This window comes from Electrona antarctica, assembly GCF_951216825.1.
Source record: "Electrona antarctica genome assembly, contig: scaffold_55, whole genome shotgun sequence".
NCBI classification, from domain to species: Eukaryota; Metazoa; Chordata; class Actinopteri; order Myctophiformes; family Myctophidae; genus Electrona; species Electrona antarctica.
The window spans coordinates 88,983-110,647 of NW_027638720.1; the positions used below are offsets into that span (position 1 = coordinate 88,983).

Sequence of the window (21,665 nt, forward strand, 5' to 3'; positions counted from 1 at the left end):
GTTCTGACTGCAATGGGAAGTTCATTCCATAGTTTAGATTGGGAGTGAGTCTGTAGTTCTGACTGCAATGGGAAGTTCATTCCATAGTTTAGATTGGGAGTGAGTCTGTAGTTCTGACTGCAATGGGAAGTTCATTCAATCGTTTAGATTGGGAGTGAGTCTGTAGTTCTGACTGCAATGGGAAGTTCATTCCATTGTTTAGATTGGGAGTGAGTCTGTAGTTCTGATTGTAATGGGAAGTTCATTCCATAGTTTAGATTGGGAGTGAGTCTGTAGTTCTGACTGCAATGGGAAGTTCATTCCATAGTTTAGATTGGGAGTGAGTCTGTAGTTCTGACTGCAATGGGAAGTTCATTCCATAGTTTAGATTGGGAGTGAGTCTGTAGTTCTGACTGCAATGGGAAGTTCATTCCATAGTTTAGATTGGGAGTGAGTCTGTAGTTCTGACTGCAATGGGAAGTTCATTCCATAGTTTAGATTGGGAGTGAGTCTGTAGTTCTGACTGCAATGGGAAGTTCATTCCATAGTTTAGATTGGGAGTGAGTCTGTAGTTCTGACTGCAATGGGTAGTTCATTCCATAGTTTAGATTGGGAGTGAGTCTGTAGTTATGACTGCAATGGGAAGTTCATTCCATAGTTTAGATTGGGAGTGAGTCTGTAGTTCTGACTGCAATGGGAAGTTAATTCCATAGTTTAGATTGGGAGTGAGTCTGTAGTTCTGACTGTAATGGGAAGTTCATTCCATAGTTTAGATTGGGAGTGAGTCTGTAGTTCTGACTGCAATGGGAAGTTCATTCCATAGTTTAGATTGGGAGTGAGTCTGTAGTTCTGACTGCAATGGGAAGTTCATTCCATAGTTTAGATTGGGAGTGAGTCTGTAGTTCTGACTGCAATGGGAAGTTAATTCCATAGTTTAGATTGGGAGTGAGTCTGTAGTTCTGACTGCAATGGGAAGTTCATTCCATAGTTTAGATTGGGAGTGAGTCTGTAGTTCTGACTGCAATGGGAAGTTCATTCCATAGTTTAGATTGGGAGTGAGTCTGTAGTTCTGACTGCAATGGGTAGTTCATTCCATAGTTTAGATTGGGAGTGAGTCTGTAGTTATGACTGCAATGGGAAGTTCATTCCATAGTTTAGATTGGGAGTGAGTCTGTAGTTCTGACTGCAATGGGAAGTTCATTCCATAGTTTAGATTGGGAGTGAGTCTGTAGTTCTGACTGTAATGGGAAGTTCATTCCATAGTTTAGATTGGGAGTGAGTCTGTAGTTCTGACTGCAATGGGAAGTTCATTCCATAGTTTAGATTGGGAGTGAGTCTGTAGTTCTGACTGCAATGGGAAGTCCATTCCATAGTTTAGATTGGGAGTGAGTCTGTAGTTCTGACTGCAATGGGAAGTTCATTCCATAGTTTAGATTGGGAGTGAGTCTGTAGTTCTGACTGCAATGGGAAGTTCATTCCATAGTTTAGATTGGGAGTGAGTCTGTAGTTCTGACTGCAATGGGAAGTTCATTCCATAGTTTAGATTGGGAGTGAGTCTGTAGTTCTGACTGCAATGGGAAGTTCATTCCATAGTTTAGATTGGGAGTGAGTCTGTAGTTCTGACTGCAATGGGAAGTTCATTCCATAGTTTAGATTGGGAGTGAGTCTGTAGTTCTGACTGCAATGGGAAGTTCATTCCATAGTTTAGATTGGGAGTGAGTCTGTAGTTCTGACTGCAATGGGAAGTTCATTCCATAGTTTAGATTGGGAGTGAGTCTGTAGTTCTGACTGCAATGGGAAGTTCATTCAATCGTTTAGATTGGGAGTGAGTCTGTAGTTCTGACTGCAATGGGAAGTTCATTCCATTGTTTAGATTGGGAGTGAGTCTGTAGTTCTGATTGTAATGGGAAGTTCATTCCATAGTTTAGATTGGGAGTGAGTCTGTAGTTCTGACTGCAATGGGAAGTTCATTCCATAGTTTAGATTGGGAGTGAGTCTGTAGTTCTGACTGCAATGGGAAGTTCATTCCATAGTTTAGATTGGGAGTGAGTCTGTAGTTCTGACTGCAATGGGAAGTTCATTCCATAGTTTAGATTGGGAGTGAGTCTGTAGTTCTGACTGCAATGGGAAGTTCATTCCATAGTTTAGATTGGGAGTGAGTCTGTAGTTCTGACTGCAATGGGAAGTTCATTCCATAGTTTAGATTGGGAGTGAGTCTGTAGTTCTGACTGCAATGGGTAGTTCATTCCATAGTTTAGATTGGGAGTGAGTCTGTAGTTATGACTGCAATGGGAAGTTCATTCCATAGTTTAGATTGGGAGTGAGTCTGTAGTTCTGACTGCAATGGGAAGTTAATTCCATAGTTTAGATTGGGAGTGAGTCTGTAGTTCTGACTGTAATGGGAAGTTCATTCCATAGTTTAGATTGGGAGTGAGTCTGTAGTTCTGACTGCAATGGGAAGTTCATTCCATAGTTTAGATTGGGAGTGAGTCTGTAGTTCTGACTGCAATGGGAAGTCCATTCCATAGTTTAGATTGGGAGTGAGTCTGTAGTTCTGACTGCAATGGGAAGTTCATTCCATAGTTTAGATTGGGAGTGAGTCTGTAGTTCTGACTGCAATGGGAAGTTCATTCCATAGTTTAGATTGGGAGTGAGTCTGTAGTTCTGACTGCAATGGGAAGTTCATTCCATAGTTTAGATTGGGAGTGAGTCTGTAGTTCTGACTGCAATGGGAAGTTCATTCCATAGTTTAGATTGGGAGTGAGTCTGTAGTTCTGACTGCAATGGGAAGTTCATTCCATAGTTTAGATTGGGAGTGAGTCTGTAGTTCTGACTGCAATGGGAAGTTCATTCCATAGTTTAGATTGGGAGTGAGTCTGTAGTTCTGACTGCAATGGGAAGTTCATTCCATAGTTTAGATTGGGAGTGAGTCTGTAGTTCTGACTGCAATAGGAAGTCCATTCCATAGTTTAGATTGGGAGTGAGTCTGTAGTTCTGACTGCAATGGGAAGTCCATTCCATAGTTTAGATTGGGAGTGAGTCTGTAGTTCTGACTGCAATGGGAAGTCCATTCCATAGTTTAGATTGGGAGTGAGTCTGTAATTCTGACTGCAATGGGAAGTCCATTCCATAGTTTAGATTGGGAGTGAGTCTGTAGTTCTGACTGCAATGGGAAGTCCATTCCATAGTTTAGATTGGGAGTGAGTCTGTAGTTCTGACTGCAATGGGAAGTTCATTCCATAGTTTAGATTGGGAGTGAGTCTGTAGTTCTGACTGCAATGGGAAGTTCATTCCATAGTTTAGTTTGGGAGTGAGTCTGTAGTTCTGACTGCAATGGGAAGTTCATTCCATAGTTTAGATTGGGAGTGAGTCTGTAGTTCTGACTGCAATGGGAAGTCCATTCCATAGTTTAGATTGGGAGTGAGTCTGTAGTTCTGACTGCAATGGGAAGTCCATTCCATAGTTTAGATTGGGAGTGAGTCTGTAGTTCTGACTGCAATGGAAGTCCATTCCATAGTTTAGATTGGGAGTGAGTCTGTAGTTCTGACTGCAATGGAAAGTTCATTCCATAGTTTAGATTGCGAGTGAGTCTGTAGTTCTGACTGCAATGGGAAGTTCATTCCATAGTTTAGATTGCGAGTGAGTCTGTAGTTCTGACTGCAATGGGAAGTTCATTCCATAGTTTAGATTGGGAGTGAGTCTGTAGTTCTGACTGCAATGGGAAGTTCATTCCATAGTTTAGATTGGGAGTGAGTCTGTAGTTCTGACTGCAATGGGAAGTTCATTCCATAGTTTAGATTGGGAGTGAGTCTGTAGTTCTGACTGCAATGGGAAGTTCATTCCATAGTTTAGATTGGGAGTGAGTCTGTAGTTCTGACTGCAATGGGAAGTTCATTCCATAGTTTAGATTGGGAGTGAGTCTGTAGTTCTGACTGCAATGGGAAGTTCATTCCATAGTTTAGATTGGGAGTGAGTCTGTAGTTCTGACTGCAATGGGAAGTTCATTCCATAGTTTAGATTGGGAGTGAGTCTGTAGTTCTGACTGCAATGGGAAGTCCATTCCATAGTTTAGATTGGGAGTGAGTCTGTAGTTCTGACTGCAATGGGAAGTCCATTCCATAGTTTAGATTGGGAGTGAGTCTGTAGTTCTGACTGCAATGGGAAGTCCATTCCATAGTTTAGATTGGGAGTGAGTCTGTAGTTCTGACTGCAATGGGAAGTTCATTCCATAGTTTAGATTGGGAGTGAGTCTGTAGTTCTGACTGCAATGGGAAGTTCATTCCATAGTTTAGATTGGGAGTGAGTCTGTAGTTCTGACTGCAATGGGAAGTTCATTCCATAGTTTAGATTGGGAGTGAGTCTGTAGTTCTGACTGCAATGGGAAGTTCATTCCATAGTTTAGATTGGGAGTGAGTCTGTAGTTCTGACTGCAATGGGAAGTTCATTCCATACTGTAGTTTAGATTGGGAGTGAGTCTGTAGTTCTGACTGCAATGGGAAGTTCATTCCATACTGTAGTTTAGATTGGGAGTGAGTCTGTAGTTCTGACTGCAATGGGAAGTTCATTCCATAGTTTAGATTGGGAGTGAGTCTGTAGTTCTGACTGTAATGGGAAGTTCATTCCATAGTTTAGATTGGGAGTGAGTCTGTAGTTCTGACTGCAATGGGAAGTTCATTCCATAGTTTAGATTGGGAGTGAGTCTGTAGTTCTGACTGCAATGGGAAGTCCATTCCATAGTTTAGATTGGGAGTGAGTCTGTAGTTCTGACTGCAATGGGAAGTCCATTCCATAGTTTAGATTGGGAGTGAGTCTGTAGTTCTGACTGCAATGGGAAGTTCATTCCATAGTTTAGATTGGGAGTGAGTCTGTAGTTCTGACTGCAATGGGAAGTTCATTCTATAGTTTAGATTGGGAGTGAGTCTGTAGTTCTGACTGCAATGGGAAGTTCATTCCATAGTTTAGATTGCGAGTGAGTCTGTAGTTCTGACTGCAATGGGAAGTTCATTCCATAGTTTAGATTGCGAGTGAGTCTGTAGTTCTGACTGCAATGGGAAGTTCATTCCATAGTTTAGATTGGGAGTGAGTCTGTAGTTCTGACTGCAATGGGAAGTTCATTCCATAGTTTAGATTGGGAGTGAGTCTGTAGTTCTGACTGCAATGGGAAGTTTATTCCATACTTTAGATTGGGAGTGAGTCTGTAGTTCTGACTGCAATGGGAAGTTCATTCCATACTTTAGATTGGGAGTGAGTCTGTAGTTCTGACTGCAATGGGAAGTTCATTCCATACTGTAGTTTAGATTGGGAGTGAGTCTGTAGTTCTGACTGCAATGGGAAGTTCATTCCATACTGTAGTTTAGATTGGGAGTGAGTCTGTAGTTCTGACTGCAATGGGAAGTTCATTCCATAGTTTAGATTGGGAGTGAGTCTGTAGTTCTGACTGTAATGGGAAGTTCATTCCATAGTTTAGATTGGGAGTGAGTCTGTAGTTCTGACTGTAATGGGAAGTTCATTCCATAGTTTAGATTGGGAGTGAGTCTGTAGTTCTGACTGCAATGGGAAGTTCATTCCATAGTTTAGATTGGGAGTGAGTCTGTAGTTCTGACTGCAATGGGAAGTCCATTCCATAGTTTAGATTGGGAGTGAGTCTGTAGTTCTGACTGCAATGGGAAGTCCATTCCATAGTTTAGATTGGGAGTGAGTCTGTAGTTCTGACTGCAATGGGAAGTCCATTCCATAGTTTAGATTGGGAGTGAGTCTGTAGTTCTGACTGCAATGGGAAGTTCATTCCATAGTTTAGATTGGGAGTGAGTCTGTAGTTCTGACTGCAATGGGAAGTTCATTCCATAGTTTAGATTGGGAGTGAGTCGGTAGTTCTGACTGCAATGGGAAGTTCATTCCATAGTTTAGATTGGGAGTGAGTCGGTAGTTCTGACTGCAATGGGAAGTCCATTCCATAGTTTAGATTGGGAGTGAGTCTGTAGTTCTGACTGCAATGGGAAGTCCATTCCATAGTTTAGATTGGGAGTGAGTCTGTAGTTCTGACTGCAATGGGAAGTTAATTCTATAGTTTAGATTGGGAGTGAGTCTGTAGTTCTGACTGCAATGGGAAGTTCATTCCATAGTTTAGATTGGGAGTGAGTCTGTAGTTCTGACTGTAATGGGAAGTTCATTCCATAGTTTAGATTGGGAGTGAGTCTGTAGTTCTGACTGTAATGGGAAGTTCATTCCATAGTTTAGATTGGGAGTGAGTCTGTAGTTCTGACTGCAATGGGAAGTTCATTCCATAGTTTAGATTGGGAGTGAGTCTGTAGTTCTGACTGCAATGGGAAGTCCATTCCATAGTTTAGATTGGGAGTGAGTCTGTAGTTCTGACTGCAATGGGAAGTTCATTCCATAGTTTAGATTGGGAGTGAGTCTGTAGTTCTGACTGCAATGGGAAGTTCATTCCATAGTTTAGATTGGGAGTGAGTCTGTAGTTCTGACTGCAATGGGAAGTTCATTCTATAGTTTAGATTGGGAGTGAGTCTGTAGTTCTGACTGCAATGGGAAGTTCATTCCATAGTTTAGATTGGGAGTGAGTCTGTAGTTCTGACTGTAATGGGAAGTTCATTCCATAGTTTAGATTGGGAGTGAGTCTGTAGTTCTGACTGTAATGGGAAGTTCATTCCATAGTTTAGATTGGGAGTGAGTCTGTAGTTCTGACTGCAATGGGAAGTTCATTCCATAGTTTAGATTGGGAGTGAGTCTGTAGTTCTGACTGCAATGGGAAGTCCATTCCATAGTTTAGATTGGGAGTGAGTCTTTAGTTCTGACTGCAATGGGAAGTCCATTCCATAGTTTAGATTGGGAGTGAGTCTGTAGTTCTGACTGCAATGGGAAGTTCATTCCATAGTTTAGATTGGGAGTGAGTCTGTAGTTCTGACTGCAATGGGAAGTTCATTCCATAGTTTAGATTGGGAGTGAGTCGGTAGTTCTGACTGCAATGGGAAGTTCATTCCATAGTTTAGATTGGGAGTGAGTCTGTAGTTCTGACTGCAATGGGAAGTTCATTCTATAGTTTAGATTGGGAGTGAGTCTGTAGTTCTGACTGCAATGGGAAGTTCATTCCATACTTTAGATTGCGAGTGAGTCTGTAGTTCTGACTGCAATGGGAAGTTCATTCCATAGTTTAGATTGGGAGTGAGTCTGTAGTTCTGACTGCAATGGGAAGTTCATTCCATAGTTTAGATTGGGAGTGAGTCTGTAGTTCTGACTGCAATGGGAAGTTTATTCCATAGTTTAGATTGGGAGTGAGTCTGTAGTTCTGACTGCAATGGGAAGTTCATTCCATACTTTAGATTGGGAGTGAGTCTGTAGTTCTGACTGCAATGGGAAGTTCATTCCATACTGTAGTTTAGATTGGGAGTGAGTCTGTAGTTCTGACTGCAATGGGAAGTTCATTCCATACTGTAGTTTAGATTGGGAGTGAGTCTGTAGTTCTGACTGCAATGGGAAGTTCATTCCATAGTTTAGATTGGGAGTGAGTCTGTAGTTCTGACTGTAATGGGAAGTTCATTCCATAGTTTAGATTGGGAGTGAGTCTGTAGTTCTGACTGTAATGGGAAGTTCATTCCATAGTTTAGATTGGGAGTGAGTCTGTAGTTCTGACTGCAATGGGAAGTTCATTCCATAGTTTAGATTGGGAGTGAGTCTGTAGTTCTGACTGCAATGGGAAGTCCATTCCATAGTTTAGATTGGGAGTGAGTCTGTAGTTCTGACTGCAATGGGAAGTCCATTCCATAGTTTAGATTGGGAGTGAGTCTGTAGTTCTGACTGCAATGGGAAGTCCATTCCATAGTTTAGATTGGGAGTGAGTCTGTAGTTCTGACTGCAATGGGAAGTTCATTCCATAGTTTAGATTGGGAGTGAGTCGGTAGTTCTGACTGCAATGGGAAGTTCATTCCATAGTTTAGATTGGGAGTGAGTCGGTAGTTCTGACTGCAATGGGAAGTTCATTCCATAGTTTAGATTGGGAGTGAGTCGGTAGTTCTGACTGCAATGGGAAGTCCATTCCATAGTTTAGATTGGGAGTGAGTCTGTAGTTCTGACTGCAATGGGAAGTCCATTCCATAGTTTAGATTGGGAGTGAGTCTGTAGTTCTGACTGCAATGAGAAGTTAATTCTATAGTTTAGATTGGGAGTGAGTCTGTAGTTCTGACTGCAATGGGAAGTCCATTCTATAGTTTAGATTGGGAGTGAGTCTGTAGTTCTGACTGCAATGGGAAGTCCATTCTATAGTTTAGATTGGGAGTGAGTCTGTAGTTCTGACTGCAATGGGAAGTCCATTCCATAGTTTAGATTGGGAGTGAGTCTGTAGTTCTGACTGCAATGGGAAGTTCATTCCATAGTTTAGATTGGGAGTGAGTCTGTAGTTCTGACTGCAATGGGAAGTTCATTCCATAGTTTAGATTGGGAGTGAGTCTGTAGTTCTGACTGTAATGGGAAGTTCATTCCATAGTTTAGATTGGGAGTGAGTCTGTAGTTCTGACTGTAATGGGAAGTTCATTCCATAGTTTAGATTGGGAGTGAGTCTGTAGTTCTGACTGCAATGGGAAGTTCATTCCATAGTTTAGATTGGGAGTGAGTCTGTAGTTCTGACTGCAATGGGAAGTCCATTCCATAGTTTAGATTGGGAGTGAGTCTGTAGTTCTGACTGCAATGGGAAGTTCATTCCATAGTTTAGATTGGGAGTGAGTCTGTAGTTCTGACTGCAATGGGAAGTTCATTCCATAGTTTAGATTGGGAGTGAGTCTGTAGTTCTGACTGCAATGGGAAGTTCATTCTATAGTTTAGATTGGGAGTGAGTCTGTAGTTCTGACTGCAATGGGAAGTTCATTCCATAGTTTAGATTGCGAGTGAGTCTGTAGTTCTGACTGCAATGGGAAGTTCATTCCATAGTTTAGATTGGGAGTGAGTCTGTAGTTCTGACTGCAATGGGAAGTTCATTCCATAGTTTAGATTGGGAGTGAGTCTGTAGTTCTGACTGAAATGGGAAGTTTATTCCATAGTTTAGATTGGGAGTGAGTCTGTAGTTCTGACTGCAATGGGAAGTTCATTCCATACTTTAGATTGGGAGTGAGTCTGTAGTTCTGACTGCAATGGGAAGTTCATTCCATACTGTAGTTTAGATTGGGAGTGAGTCTGTAGTTCTGACTGCAATGGGAAGTCCATTCCATAGTTTAGATTGGGAGTGAGTCTGTAGTTCTGACTGCAATGGGAAGTCCATTCCATAGTTTAGATTGGGAGTGAGTCTGTAGTTCTGACTGCAATGGGAAGTTCATTCCATAGTTTAGATTGGGAGTGAGTCTGTAGTTCTGACTGCAATGGGAAGTTCATTCCATAGTTTAGATTGGGAGTGAGTCGGTAGTTCTGACTGCAATGGGAAGTTCATTCCATAGTTTAGATTGGGAGTGAGTCTGTAGTTCTGACTGCAATGGGAAGTTCATTCTATAGTTTAGATTGGGAGTGAGTCTGTAGTTCTGACTGCAATGGGAAGTTCATTCCATAGTTTAGATTGCGAGTGAGTCTGTAGTTCTGACTGCAATGGGAAGTTCATTCCATAGTTTAGATTGGGAGTGAGTCTGTAGTTCTGACTGCAATGGGAAGTTCATTCCATAGTTTAGATTGGGAGTGAGTCTGTAGTTCTGACTGCAATGGGAAGTTTATTCCATAGTTTAGATTGGGAGTGAGTCTGTAGTTCTGACTGCAATGGGAAGTTCATTCCATAGTTTAGATTGGGAGTGAGTCTGTAGTTCTGACTGCAATGGGAAGTTCATTCCATAGTTTAGATTGGGAGTGAGTCTGTAGTTCTGACTGTAATGGGAAGTTCATTCCATAGTTTAGATTGGGAGTGAGTCTGTAGTTCTGACTGCAATGGGAAGTTCATTCCATAGTTTAGATTGGGAGTTGGTCTGTAGTTCTGACTGCAATGGGAAGTCCATTCCATAGTTTAGATTGGGAGTGAGTCTGTAGTTCTGACTGCAATGGGAAGTCCATTCCATAGTTTAGATTGGGAGTGAGTCTGTAGTTCTGACTGCAATGGGAAGTCCATTCCATAGTTTAGATTGGGAGTGAGTCTGTAGTTCTGACTGCAATGGGAAGTTCATTCCATAGTTTAGATTGGGAGTGAGTCTGTAGTTCTGACTGCAATGGGAAGTTCATTCCATAGTTTAGATTGGGAGTGAGTCGGTAGTTCTGACTGCAATGGGAAGTTCATTCCATAGTTTAGATTGGGAGTGAGTCGGTAGTTCTGACTGCAATGGGAAGTCCATTCCATAGTTTAGATTGGGAGTGAGTCTGTAGTTCTGACTGCAATGGGAAGTCCATTCCATAGTTTAGATTGGGAGTGAGTCTGTAGTTCTGACTGCAATGGGAAGTTAATTCTATAGTTTAGATTGGGAGTGAGTCTGTAGTTCTGACTGCAATGGGAAGTCCATTCTATAGTTTAGATTGGGAGTGAGTCTGTAGTTCTGACTGCAATGGGAAGTCCATTCTATAGTTTAGATTGGGAGTGAGTCTGTAGTTCTGACTGCAATGGGAAGTCCATTCCATAGTTTAGATTGGGAGTGAGTCTGTAGTTCTGACTGCAATGGGAAGTTCATTCCATAGTTTAGATTGGGAGTGAGTCTGTAGTTCTGACTGCAATGGGAAGTTCATTCCATAGTTTAGATTGGGAGTGAGTCTGTAGTTCTGACTGTAATGGGAAGTTCATTCCATAGTTTAGATTGGGAGTGAGTCTGTAGTTCTGACTGTAATGGGAAGTTCATTCCATAGTTTAGATTGGGAGTGAGTCTGTAGTTCTGACTGCAATGGGAAGTTCATTCCATAGTTTAGATTGGGAGTGAGTCTGTAGTTCTGACTGCAATGGGAAGTTCATTCCATAGTTTAGATTGGGAGTGAGTCTGTAGTTCTGACTGCAATGGGAAGTCCATTCCATAGTTTAGATTGGGAGTGAGTCTGTAGTTCTGACTGCAATGGGAAGTTCATTCCATAGTTTAGATTGGGAGTGAGTCTGTAGTTCTGACTGCAATGGGAAGTTCATTCCATAGTTTAGATTGGGAGTGAGTCGGTAGTTCTGACTGCAATGGGAAGTTCATTCCATAGTTTAGATTGGGAGTGAGTCGGTAGTTCTGACTGCAATGGGAAGTCCATTCCATAGTTTAGATTGGGAGTGAGTCTGTAGTTCTGACTGCAATGGGAAGTCCATTCCATAGTTTAGATTGGGAGTGAGTCTGTAGTTCTGACTGCAATGGGAAGTTAATTCTATAGTTTAGATTGGGAGTGAGTCTGTAGTTCTGACTGCAATGGGAAGTCCATTCTATAGTTTAGATTGGGAGTGAGTCTGTAGTTCTGACTGCAATGGGAAGTCCATTCTATAGTTTAGATTGGGAGTGAGTCTGTAGTTCTGACTGCAATGGGAAGTCCATTCCATAGTTTAGATTGGGAGTGAGTCTGTAGTTCTGACTGCAATGGGAAGTTCATTCCATAGTTTAGATTGGGAGTGAGTCTGTAGTTCTGACTGCAATGGGAAGTTCATTCCATAGTTTAGATTGGGAGTGAGTCTGTAGTTCTGACTGTAATGGGAAGTTCATTCCATAGTTTAGATTGGGAGTGAGTCTGTAGTTCTGACTGTAATGGGAAGTTCATTCCATAGTTTAGATTGGGAGTGAGTCTGTAGTTCTGACTGCAATGGGAAGTTCATTCCATAGTTTAGATTGGGAGTGAGTCTGTAGTTCTGACTGCAATGGGAAGTTCATTCCATAGTTTAGATTGGGAGTGAGTCTGTAGTTCTGACTGCAATGGGAAGTCCATTCCATAGTTTAGATTGGGAGTGAGTCTGTAGTTCTGACTGCAATGGGAAGTTCATTCCATAGTTTAGATTGGGAGTGAGTCTGTAGTTCTGACTGCAATGGGAAGTCCATTCCATAGTTTAGATTGGGAGTGAGTCTGTAGTTCTGACTGCAATGGGAAGTCGGTAGGTAGGTAGGTACTTTATTCATCCCCGAGGGGAAATTATGGTGTTACAGCAACTCTCATAGAGACATCAATAAAAACACATTATAGTAATAGAAAACATCTAAAATAGGCATCTAAGCATAGTCAACCTACAATATTAAAAAATGACAATTGACAGACCAAACACTACTAAAGAGTCCGATGGCTTGCATCCCACATCCCTCATCCTAAACAACCTGATCAGCCTGATCAAGCCAACCAGATGTGGAGTTGTACAGTCTTATTGCTGTAGGCAGAAAAGATCTCCTATAGCGCTCCTTCTTGCAACTTAGGTGTTTCAGTCTGTTGCTAAAGGAGCTTTTCTGCCCTTTCACAGTGTCATGTAGGGGGTGGGAGGGATTGTCCATGATGGCCAGGAGTTTAGTCTTCATCCTGCTTTTGGCCACCTCCTCCACAGTATTCAAGGTGGTACCAAGGACAGATCCAGCTTTCTTGATAAGCCTATTCAGCCTCCTGCTGTCGCCTTCCTTGATATTACGTGATATTAAGTCCATTCCATAGTTTAGATTGGGAGTGAGTCTGTAGTTCTGACTGCAATGGGAAGTTCATTCCATAGTTTAGATTGGGAGTGAGTCTGTAGTTCTGACTGCAATGGGAAGTTCATTCCATAGTTTAGATTGGGAGTGAGTCTGTAGTTCTGACTGCAATGGGAAGTTCATTCCATAGTTTAGATTGCGAGTGAGTCTGTAGTTCTGACTGCAATGGGAAGTTCATTCCATAGTTTAGATTGGGAGTGAGTCTGTAGTTCTGACTGCAATGGGAAGTTCATTCCATAGTTTAGATTGGGAGTGAGTCTGTAGTTCTGACTGAAATGGGAAGTTTATTCCATAGTTTAGATTGGGAGTGAGTCTGTAGTTCTGACTGCAATGGGAAGTTCATTCCATACTTTAGATTGGGAGTGAGTCTGTAGTTCTGACTGCAATGGGAAGTTCATTCCATACTGTAGTTTAGATTGGGAGTGAGTCTGTAGTTCTGACTGCAATGGGAAGTTCATTCCATACTGTAGTTTAGATTGGGAGTGAGTCTGTAGTTCTGACTGCAATGGGAAGTTCATTCCATAGTTTAGATTGGGAGTGAGTCTGTAGTTCTGACTGTAATGGGAAGTTCATTCCATAGTTTAGATTGGGAGTGAGTCTGTAGTTCTGACTGTAATGGGAAGTTCATTCCATAGTTTAGATTGGGAGTGAGTCTGTAGTTCTGACTGCAATGGGAAGTTCATTCCATAGTTTAGATTGGGAGTGAGTCTGTAGTTCTGACTGCAATGGGAAGTCCATTCCATAGTTTAGATTGGGAGTGAGTCTGTAGTTCTGACTGCAATGGGAAGTCCATTCCATAGTTTAGATTGGGAGTGAGTCTGTAGTTCTGACTGCAATGGGAAGTCCATTCCATAGTTTAGATTGGGAGTGAGTCTGTAGTTCTGACTGCAATGGGAAGTTCATTCCATAGTTTAGATTGGGAGTGAGTCTGTAGTTCTGACTGCAATGGGAAGTTCATTCCATAGTTTAGATTGGGAGTGAGTCGGTAGTTCTGACTGCAATGGGAAGTTCATTCCATAGTTTAGATTGGGAGTGAGTCGGTAGTTCTGACTGCAATGGGAAGTCCATTCCATAGTTTAGATTGGGAGTGAGTCTGTAGTTCTGACTGCAATGGGAAGTCCATTCCATAGTTTAGATTGGGAGTGAGTCTGTAGTTCTGACTGCAATGGGAAGTCCATTCCATAGTTTAGATTGGGAGTGAGTCTGTAGTTCTGACTGCAATGGGAAGTTCATTCCATAGTTTAGATTGGGAGTGAGTCTGTAGTTCTGACTGCAATGGGAAGTTCATTCCATAGTTTAGATTGGGAGTGAGTCGGTAGTTCTGACTGCAATGGGAAGTCCATTCCATAGTTTAGATTGGGAGTTAGTCTGTAGTTCTGACTGCAATGGGAAGTCCATTCCATAGTTTAGATTGGGAGTGAGTCTGTAGTTCTGACTGCAATGGGAAGTTAATTCTATAGTTTAGATTGGGAGTGAGTCTGTAGTTCTGACTGCAATGGGAAGTTCATTCCATAGTTTAGATTGGGAGTGAGTCTGTAGTTCTGACTGCAATGGGAAGTTCATTCCATAGTTTAGATTGGGAGTGAGTCTGTAGTTCTGACTGTAATGGGAAGTTCATTCCATAGTTTAGATTGGGAGTGAGTCTGTAGTTCTGACTGCAATGGGAAGTTCATTCCATAGTTTTGGAGCCAGAGTAACAGTGAAACAAACGCCAGTCAGCTCCATCTGAACATCTTGCACACCGGCCGCGTTTTTCGTGAAACCGATGGAGAAACGCTGCTACAAATCCGAATTCGCATCCGATTTGGTGTTAGCATTATGTTATGCTTTAGCTATTGAAAAATAGCAGATCTACAAGCTCATAGCGCGCCACCGAGTGGCGCGCTATGAGCTTGTAGGTCAACACTGGGGTCGGGTCGGGTCGGGTTCACAACACTGGGGTCAGTCGGGTCGGGCCTGGTCAGTTCGGGCAGAGTTTGAGAACTCTAACAGGGAACCATCTCGTCCTCTTCACTGGGATAATGTTGACTCATTAGTGAATGAGTTCATGATTATCATCTCTCTTGTCTGACGTCATCATCATCATCATCTTCATCATCTCTCCTCAGGTCCGACTGACGCAGGAACAACAGGAAGTACTCTGAAGAGCAGCCTGGTGTCTCTGAGCGACCTCAGTGACTCTGAGGACATCTAGGACATCTGAGGACATCTAGGACATCTCTGAGGACATCTAGGACATCTGAGGACATCTCTGAGGACAGGGGCGGTGGTGGCTCAGGGGTAGAGTGTCCGGGTGGTAACCGCAAGGTTGCCAGTTCGATCCCTGTGGGCTCCCCCCAGAGTCAGTGTGGAAGTGTCCTTGAGCAAGACTCTGAACCCCTGATTGCTCCTGATGTGCTGGTTGGTGCCTTGCATGGTTTCCTCCGCCATCGGTGTGTGAATGTGTGTGTGAATAGGTGTGTGAATGGGTGCGCCTTGGATAAAGGCGCTATATAAATGCACCATTGTAGGACATCTAGGACTGAGGACATCTCTGAGGACATGATCTAGCTCGTTTTTTTTACTGATAAAAGTGTAATGTAGTTTCCCCAGACAGCTGGTTGGCAGGTATCAATACACTTTAAAAGTGTAATGTAGTTTCCCCAGACAGCTGGTTGGCAGGTATCAATACACTTTAAAAGCATAATGTAGTTTCCCCAGACAGCTGGTTGGCAGGTATCAATACACTTTAAAAGCGTAATGTAGTTTCCCCAGACAGCTGGTTGGCAGGTATCAATACACTTTAAAAGCATAATGTAGTTTCCCAGACAGCTGGTTGGCAGGTATCAATACACTTTAAAAGCATAATGTAGTTTCCCCAGACAGCTGGTTGGCAGGTATCAATACACTTTAAAAGCATAATGTAGTTTCCCAGACAGCTGGTTGGCAGGTATCAATACACTTTAAAAGCATAATGTAGTTTCCCCAGACAGCTGGTTGGCAGGTATCAATACACTTTAAAAGCATAATGTAGTTTCCCCAGACAGCTGGTTGGCAGGTATCAATACACTTTAAAAGCATAATGTAGTTTCCACAGACAGCTGGTTGGCAGGTATCAATACACTTTCAGACCCACATGTTTGTGCCAGCGTGGATGATTACATTTATTTATTGATCGCCTCTTGTCTTGATTGTTTAAACATGACGTCATGGACCGCTATACTCCATAACAGGCTTGATAAGCCCAAAGCTTATTGATACCGGGTACTCGATAAGCCCAAAGCTTATCGATACCGGGTACTGAATAAGCCCAAAGCTTATTTATACCGGGTACTGGATAAGCCCAAAGCTTATTTATACCGGGTACTGGATAAGCCCAAAGCTTATCAATACCGGGTACTGGATAAGCCCAAAGCTTATTTATACCGGGTACTGGATAAGCCCAAAGCTTATTTATACCGGGTACTCGATAAGCCCAAAGCTTATCAATACCGGGTACTCGATAAGCCCAAAGCTTATCGATACCGGGTACTGGATAAGCCCAAAGCTTATCGATACCGGGTACTCGATAAGCCCAAAGCTTATTGATACCGGGTACTCGATAAGCTTGTTATGGGGTTTTTCCAGGTATGGGTTCTGGAGGGTTTTTCCAGGTATGGGTTCTGGAGCTGCATGTCCCTCTGTGACTCTCAGGACATCTAGCGGCGACTGTGATTGGTTGATTGAATACTTTATTAGTCATCAATGTAAACATACAGACATTAACCCATTTTGACCTGAGATCAGATTCTATAAATGTTTTCTACATCCTGACAGTTTTCTGAATAAGCTATGTTCTTCGATTTTTCAAAAATAGCAGACCTACAAGCTCGTAGCGCGCCACTCGGTGGCGCGCTATGAGCTTGTAGATCTGCTATTTTTCAATAGCTAAAGCATAACATAATGCTAACACCAAAAGGGGTTCCCGTCATGAATGGGTTAATCCATTTAGACCTGAGGACGATTCTACAAACTAAACAGTTTTCTCCTGACAGTTTTCTGAAAACCCTCATGTTTCTACGTTTTTATGTCAGTGGTCCTCAACCTTTTCATGTCAAGAACCCCCAAAAATATGTAATTGGCCGCTGACCCCCATCTGAAAATATGTTGTTCCAGGGACCCTCCCCCAGAAGCAAATATTTGAGTTAAAAACGTTCACTGTGAAAGAATTTATATTCAAACATTTGCGCCACATGTTCACGATTTTTCAAAAATAGCAGACCTACAAGCTCGTAGCGCGCCACTCGGTGGCGCGCTACGAGCTTGTAGATCTGCTATTTTTCAATAGCTAAAGTGTAACATAATGCTAACACCAAAAGGGGTTCCCGTCATGAATGGGTTAAGGCTAAAAGTATAACACAATACTGTATTATCAATGTAAACTATATTATTATTATTATTATAATAATATTATTAGGGATGTCCCGATCAGGTTTTTTTTGCTCCCGATCCGATTCCGATCATTTGATTTTGAGAAATGCCGGTACTGATTTTCCCCCGATCTGATATTTATATTTTTATACAACACTTATGACGTGTCACTATAGTACATTATCCTAAATCACAGCCTATATAATATGGATGCCCCTGAAGTGATTACAACAACAATAATAATAAAAAGAAAATACAAATACTGCTGTAGGAATATAACATTTTTTGTACCATTGCTGTCATGTCTGTGTCTGTTATAGAGCACCGAAGTCTGACGTCAATGTCGGTAGAGTGTGCTATAAGTCCACGGGTTCGTGTACTTTTTATTTGCATTGGGGGTTTTAGATCGCCTCATATAGAGCACCGAAGTCCTGACGTCACTGTCAGTAGAGGGCGTCAGTCCACAGGTTTGTGAACTTTTTATTTGCATTGTAATCTCCATAGGGGGATTTTAGATCGCCTCATATAAGAACTGTGTTGGAAAAATAAACCGATCACCCCGGCCTTTTCACTCATATGGATATGAAGCATCGACTGAAGGTGGAAATGTACAAATATACCCAAAGAGTAACAAAATAAGCGTTAGAAACGAGTCAAACAACCCATAGACTACATTTCCGGGTAGGCGGGTGGCTGCATCTGCCCGTCGCACAACATAAACCGAATGTTAATTATGTTTATTTTTATTTTTATTTTATTGATATTTAATGTTTCGTGGTTAGTACGTTAGTACTGGTGGTTAGAGTCACCACCAGCTGAGCTTACGTCAACAAGGAATCTCAGGAACGCAATGTGTTGACAGCTGGGCATGACGTATATTAGCAGCGACATTGCCTTCATATGTAGTTTCAAGGCTTTTGCGGCCACATTAATTCCATTTTCTCCAGAAACTGGCTGTATCAAATATGAATGGACATCATTAACGACGCACAGCCACTCCCCTGACAGAAAGGCCACAACACACAGTTCTTATATGAAGCGACCTAAAATCGCCCTATGGAGATTTCACTGCAAATAAAAAAAATACATGAACCTGTGTATAGGCGCCCTCTACTGAAAGTGACGTCAGACTTCGGTGCTCTATAAGAACTGTGTTTGACTCATGGATATGAAGAATCAACTGACTGAGAGAAAACGCTATTGTTACTGCTGCTGAATTAGTTACATTTTTGCTAGAAACAGACATCATCATATATGATTGACTGACTGTCGCAAACGATACAGAGACACCTCCCTGACAATATAACGATACAGAGACACCTCCCTGACAATATAACGATACAGAGACACCTCCCTGACAATATAACGATACAGAGACACCTCCCTGACAATATAACGATACAGAGACACCTCCCTGACAATATAACGATACAGAGACACCTCCCTGACAATATAGCGATACAGAGACACCTCCCTGACAATATAACGATACAGAGACACCTCCCTGACAATATAACGATACAGAGACACCTCCCTGATGATATAACGATACAGAGACACCTAACACCATAATAGTGTTTTTAAAAAACACCATAATAGTGTTTTTAAAAAACACTATTATGGTGTTTTTAAAAACACCGTATTACATGGCTTATCTCATCATAATGACCGCTCCGCTGTATAACAGACCTCTGCCTAATCAAACCCTCTGAGCACCAGCTGCGCCCTGCTTGATCTACTGCTGTTTCCAACATGACAGCCATGTAAACACACACACTAGTGACACACAATGTCATTTACAGCTAAACATTGCTCTCAAAAATGTTTTTGAAAACATTTGAGCGAGAAATAGACTAAGCAGGACCCGAAAATGGATTCTATTTGATCAACTCACTTCCTTGTTTTCCGAGTTCCGACGGTGCTGCAGCCCTGCAGCTGGCCAAACGCAGCCAGCGCGAACTTATGGAATACTTTTTCTGTTGTGTTTTGGGTCAATGTATTAATTTATGTTAGATAGCCATGTAATAAGAGGGATATATTTCGCCTCGGTGGTTAAACTCCCTCGGTGAATTATCTCCCGACAACGACCACCTAGCCAGATATTATCCCTTACATAATATTGTTTTTTAAAAACACCATAATAGTGTTTTTAAAAAACACTATCCTGTGGGATGAATACCGGTAAGTTGGTATTTGGCACACGAGAAAGAAGGAGAAAGCATTATTACGCAGCGACGCGTAAAGATGACCCGTGGACACACATGGTTAATGAAGAGATAGAAGCCCTTATTGCAATATGGCCAGACCGTCATACAGGCTTATATGATGAAGGTTACATATAGACCTATAGACACATATAGACCTATAGACACATATAGACCTATAGACACATATAGACCTATAGACACATATAGACCTATAGACATATAGACACATATAGACCTATAGACATATAGACCTATATACATATAGACCTATAGACACATATAGACCTATAGACACATATAGACCTATAGACACATATAGACCTATAGACACATATAGACCTATAGACACATATAGACCTATAGACACATATAGACCTATAGACACATATAGACCTATAGACATATAGACCTATAGACACATATAGACCTATAGACATATAGACCATCATACAGGCTTATATGATGAAGGTTACATATAGACCTATAGACATATAGACCATCATACAGGCTTATATGATGAAGGTTACATATAGACATATAGACACATATAGACCTATAGACACATATAGACCTATAGACACATATAGACCTATAGACACATAGACCTATAGACACATATAGACCTATAGACATATATAGACCTATAGACACATATAGACCTATAGACACATATAGACCTATAGACCTATAGACACATATAGACCTTTAGACATATAGACACATATAGACCTATAGACACATATAGACCTTTAGACACATATAGACCTATAGACACATATAGACCTATAGACACATATAGACCTATAGACACATATAGACATATATAGACCTATAGACACATAGACCTATAGACACATATATACACATATAGACCTATATACATATAGACCTATAGACATATATAGACCTATAGACCTATAGACACATATAGACCTATAGACACATATAGACCTTATAGACACATATAGACCTTTAGACACATATAGACCTATAGACATATATAGACCTATAGACACATATAGACCTATAGACATATATAGACCTATAGACCTATAGACACATATAGACCTATAGACACATATAGACCTATAGACATATATAGACCTATAGACCTATAGACACATATAGACCTTTAGACCTTTAGACACATATAGACCTTTAGACATATAGACCTATATACATATAGACCTATAGACACATATAGACCTATAGACACATATAGACCTATAGACCTATATACATATAGACCTATAGACACATATAGACCTATAGACATATATAGACCTATAGACATATATAGACCTATAGACCTATAGACACATATAGACCTTTAGACCTTTAGACACATATAGACCTTTAGACATATAGACACATAGACCTATAGACACATATAGACACATATAGACCTATAGACATATATAGACCTTTAGACACATATAGACCTATAGACACATATAGACCTTTAGACCTATAGACACATATAGACCTATAGACACATATAGACCTATAGACACATATAGACATATAGACCTATAGACACATATAGACATATATAGACCTATATACATATATACCTATATACATATAGACCTATATACATATAGACCTATAGACACATATAGACATATAGACCATCATACAGGCTTATAGGATGAAGGTTACACACACGATACAATGTAGTGTTCAGGATATATACATATAGACCTATAGACACATAGACCTATATACCTATATACACATATAGACATATAGACACATATAGACCTTTAGACATATAGACACATATAGACCTATAGACACATAGACCTATATACCTATATACACATATAGACCTATAGACACATATAGACCTTTAGACATATAGACACATATAGACCTATAGACACATAGACCTATATACCTATATACACATATAGACCTATAGACACATATAGACCTTTAGACATATAGACACATATAGACCTATAGACACATATAGACCTATAGACACATATAGACCTTTAGACATATAGACACATATAGACCTATAGACACATAGACCTATATACCTATATACACATATAGACCTATAGACACATATAGACCTTTAGACCTTTAGACACATATAGACCTTTAGACATATAGACCTATATACATATAGACCTATAGACACATATAGACCTATAGACACATATAGACCTATAGACCTATATACATATAGACCTATAGACACATATAGACCTATAGACATATATAGACCTATAGACATATATAGACCTATAGACCTATAGACACATATAGACCTTTAGACCTTTAGACACATATAGACCTTTAGACATATAGACACATAGACCTATAGACACATATAGACACATATAGACCTATAGACATATATAGACCTTTAGACACATATAGACCTATAGACACATATAGACCTTTAGACCTATAGACACATATAGACCTATAGACACATATAGACCTATAGACACATATAGACATATAGACCTATAGACACATATAG

General features: G+C 40.9%; 1 protein-coding gene across 1 annotated transcript in view; it reads left to right on the forward strand.

Moving 5' to 3' along the window:
• Window positions 1–15,315, forward strand: part of LOC306917775 (cilium assembly protein DZIP1-like) — a gene marked incomplete at its 5' end in the record, with an annotated part of 88,109 nt that extends 72,794 nt beyond the window's left edge. The window contains one exon of the mRNA XM_079530684.1: window positions 14,678–15,315. Coding sequence (XP_079386810.1) covers window positions 14,678–14,763 — 86 coding nt within the window. The remainder of the gene's footprint in view (window positions 1–14,677) is intronic.
• Between the last annotated feature and the right edge of the window lie 6,350 nt (window positions 15,316–21,665).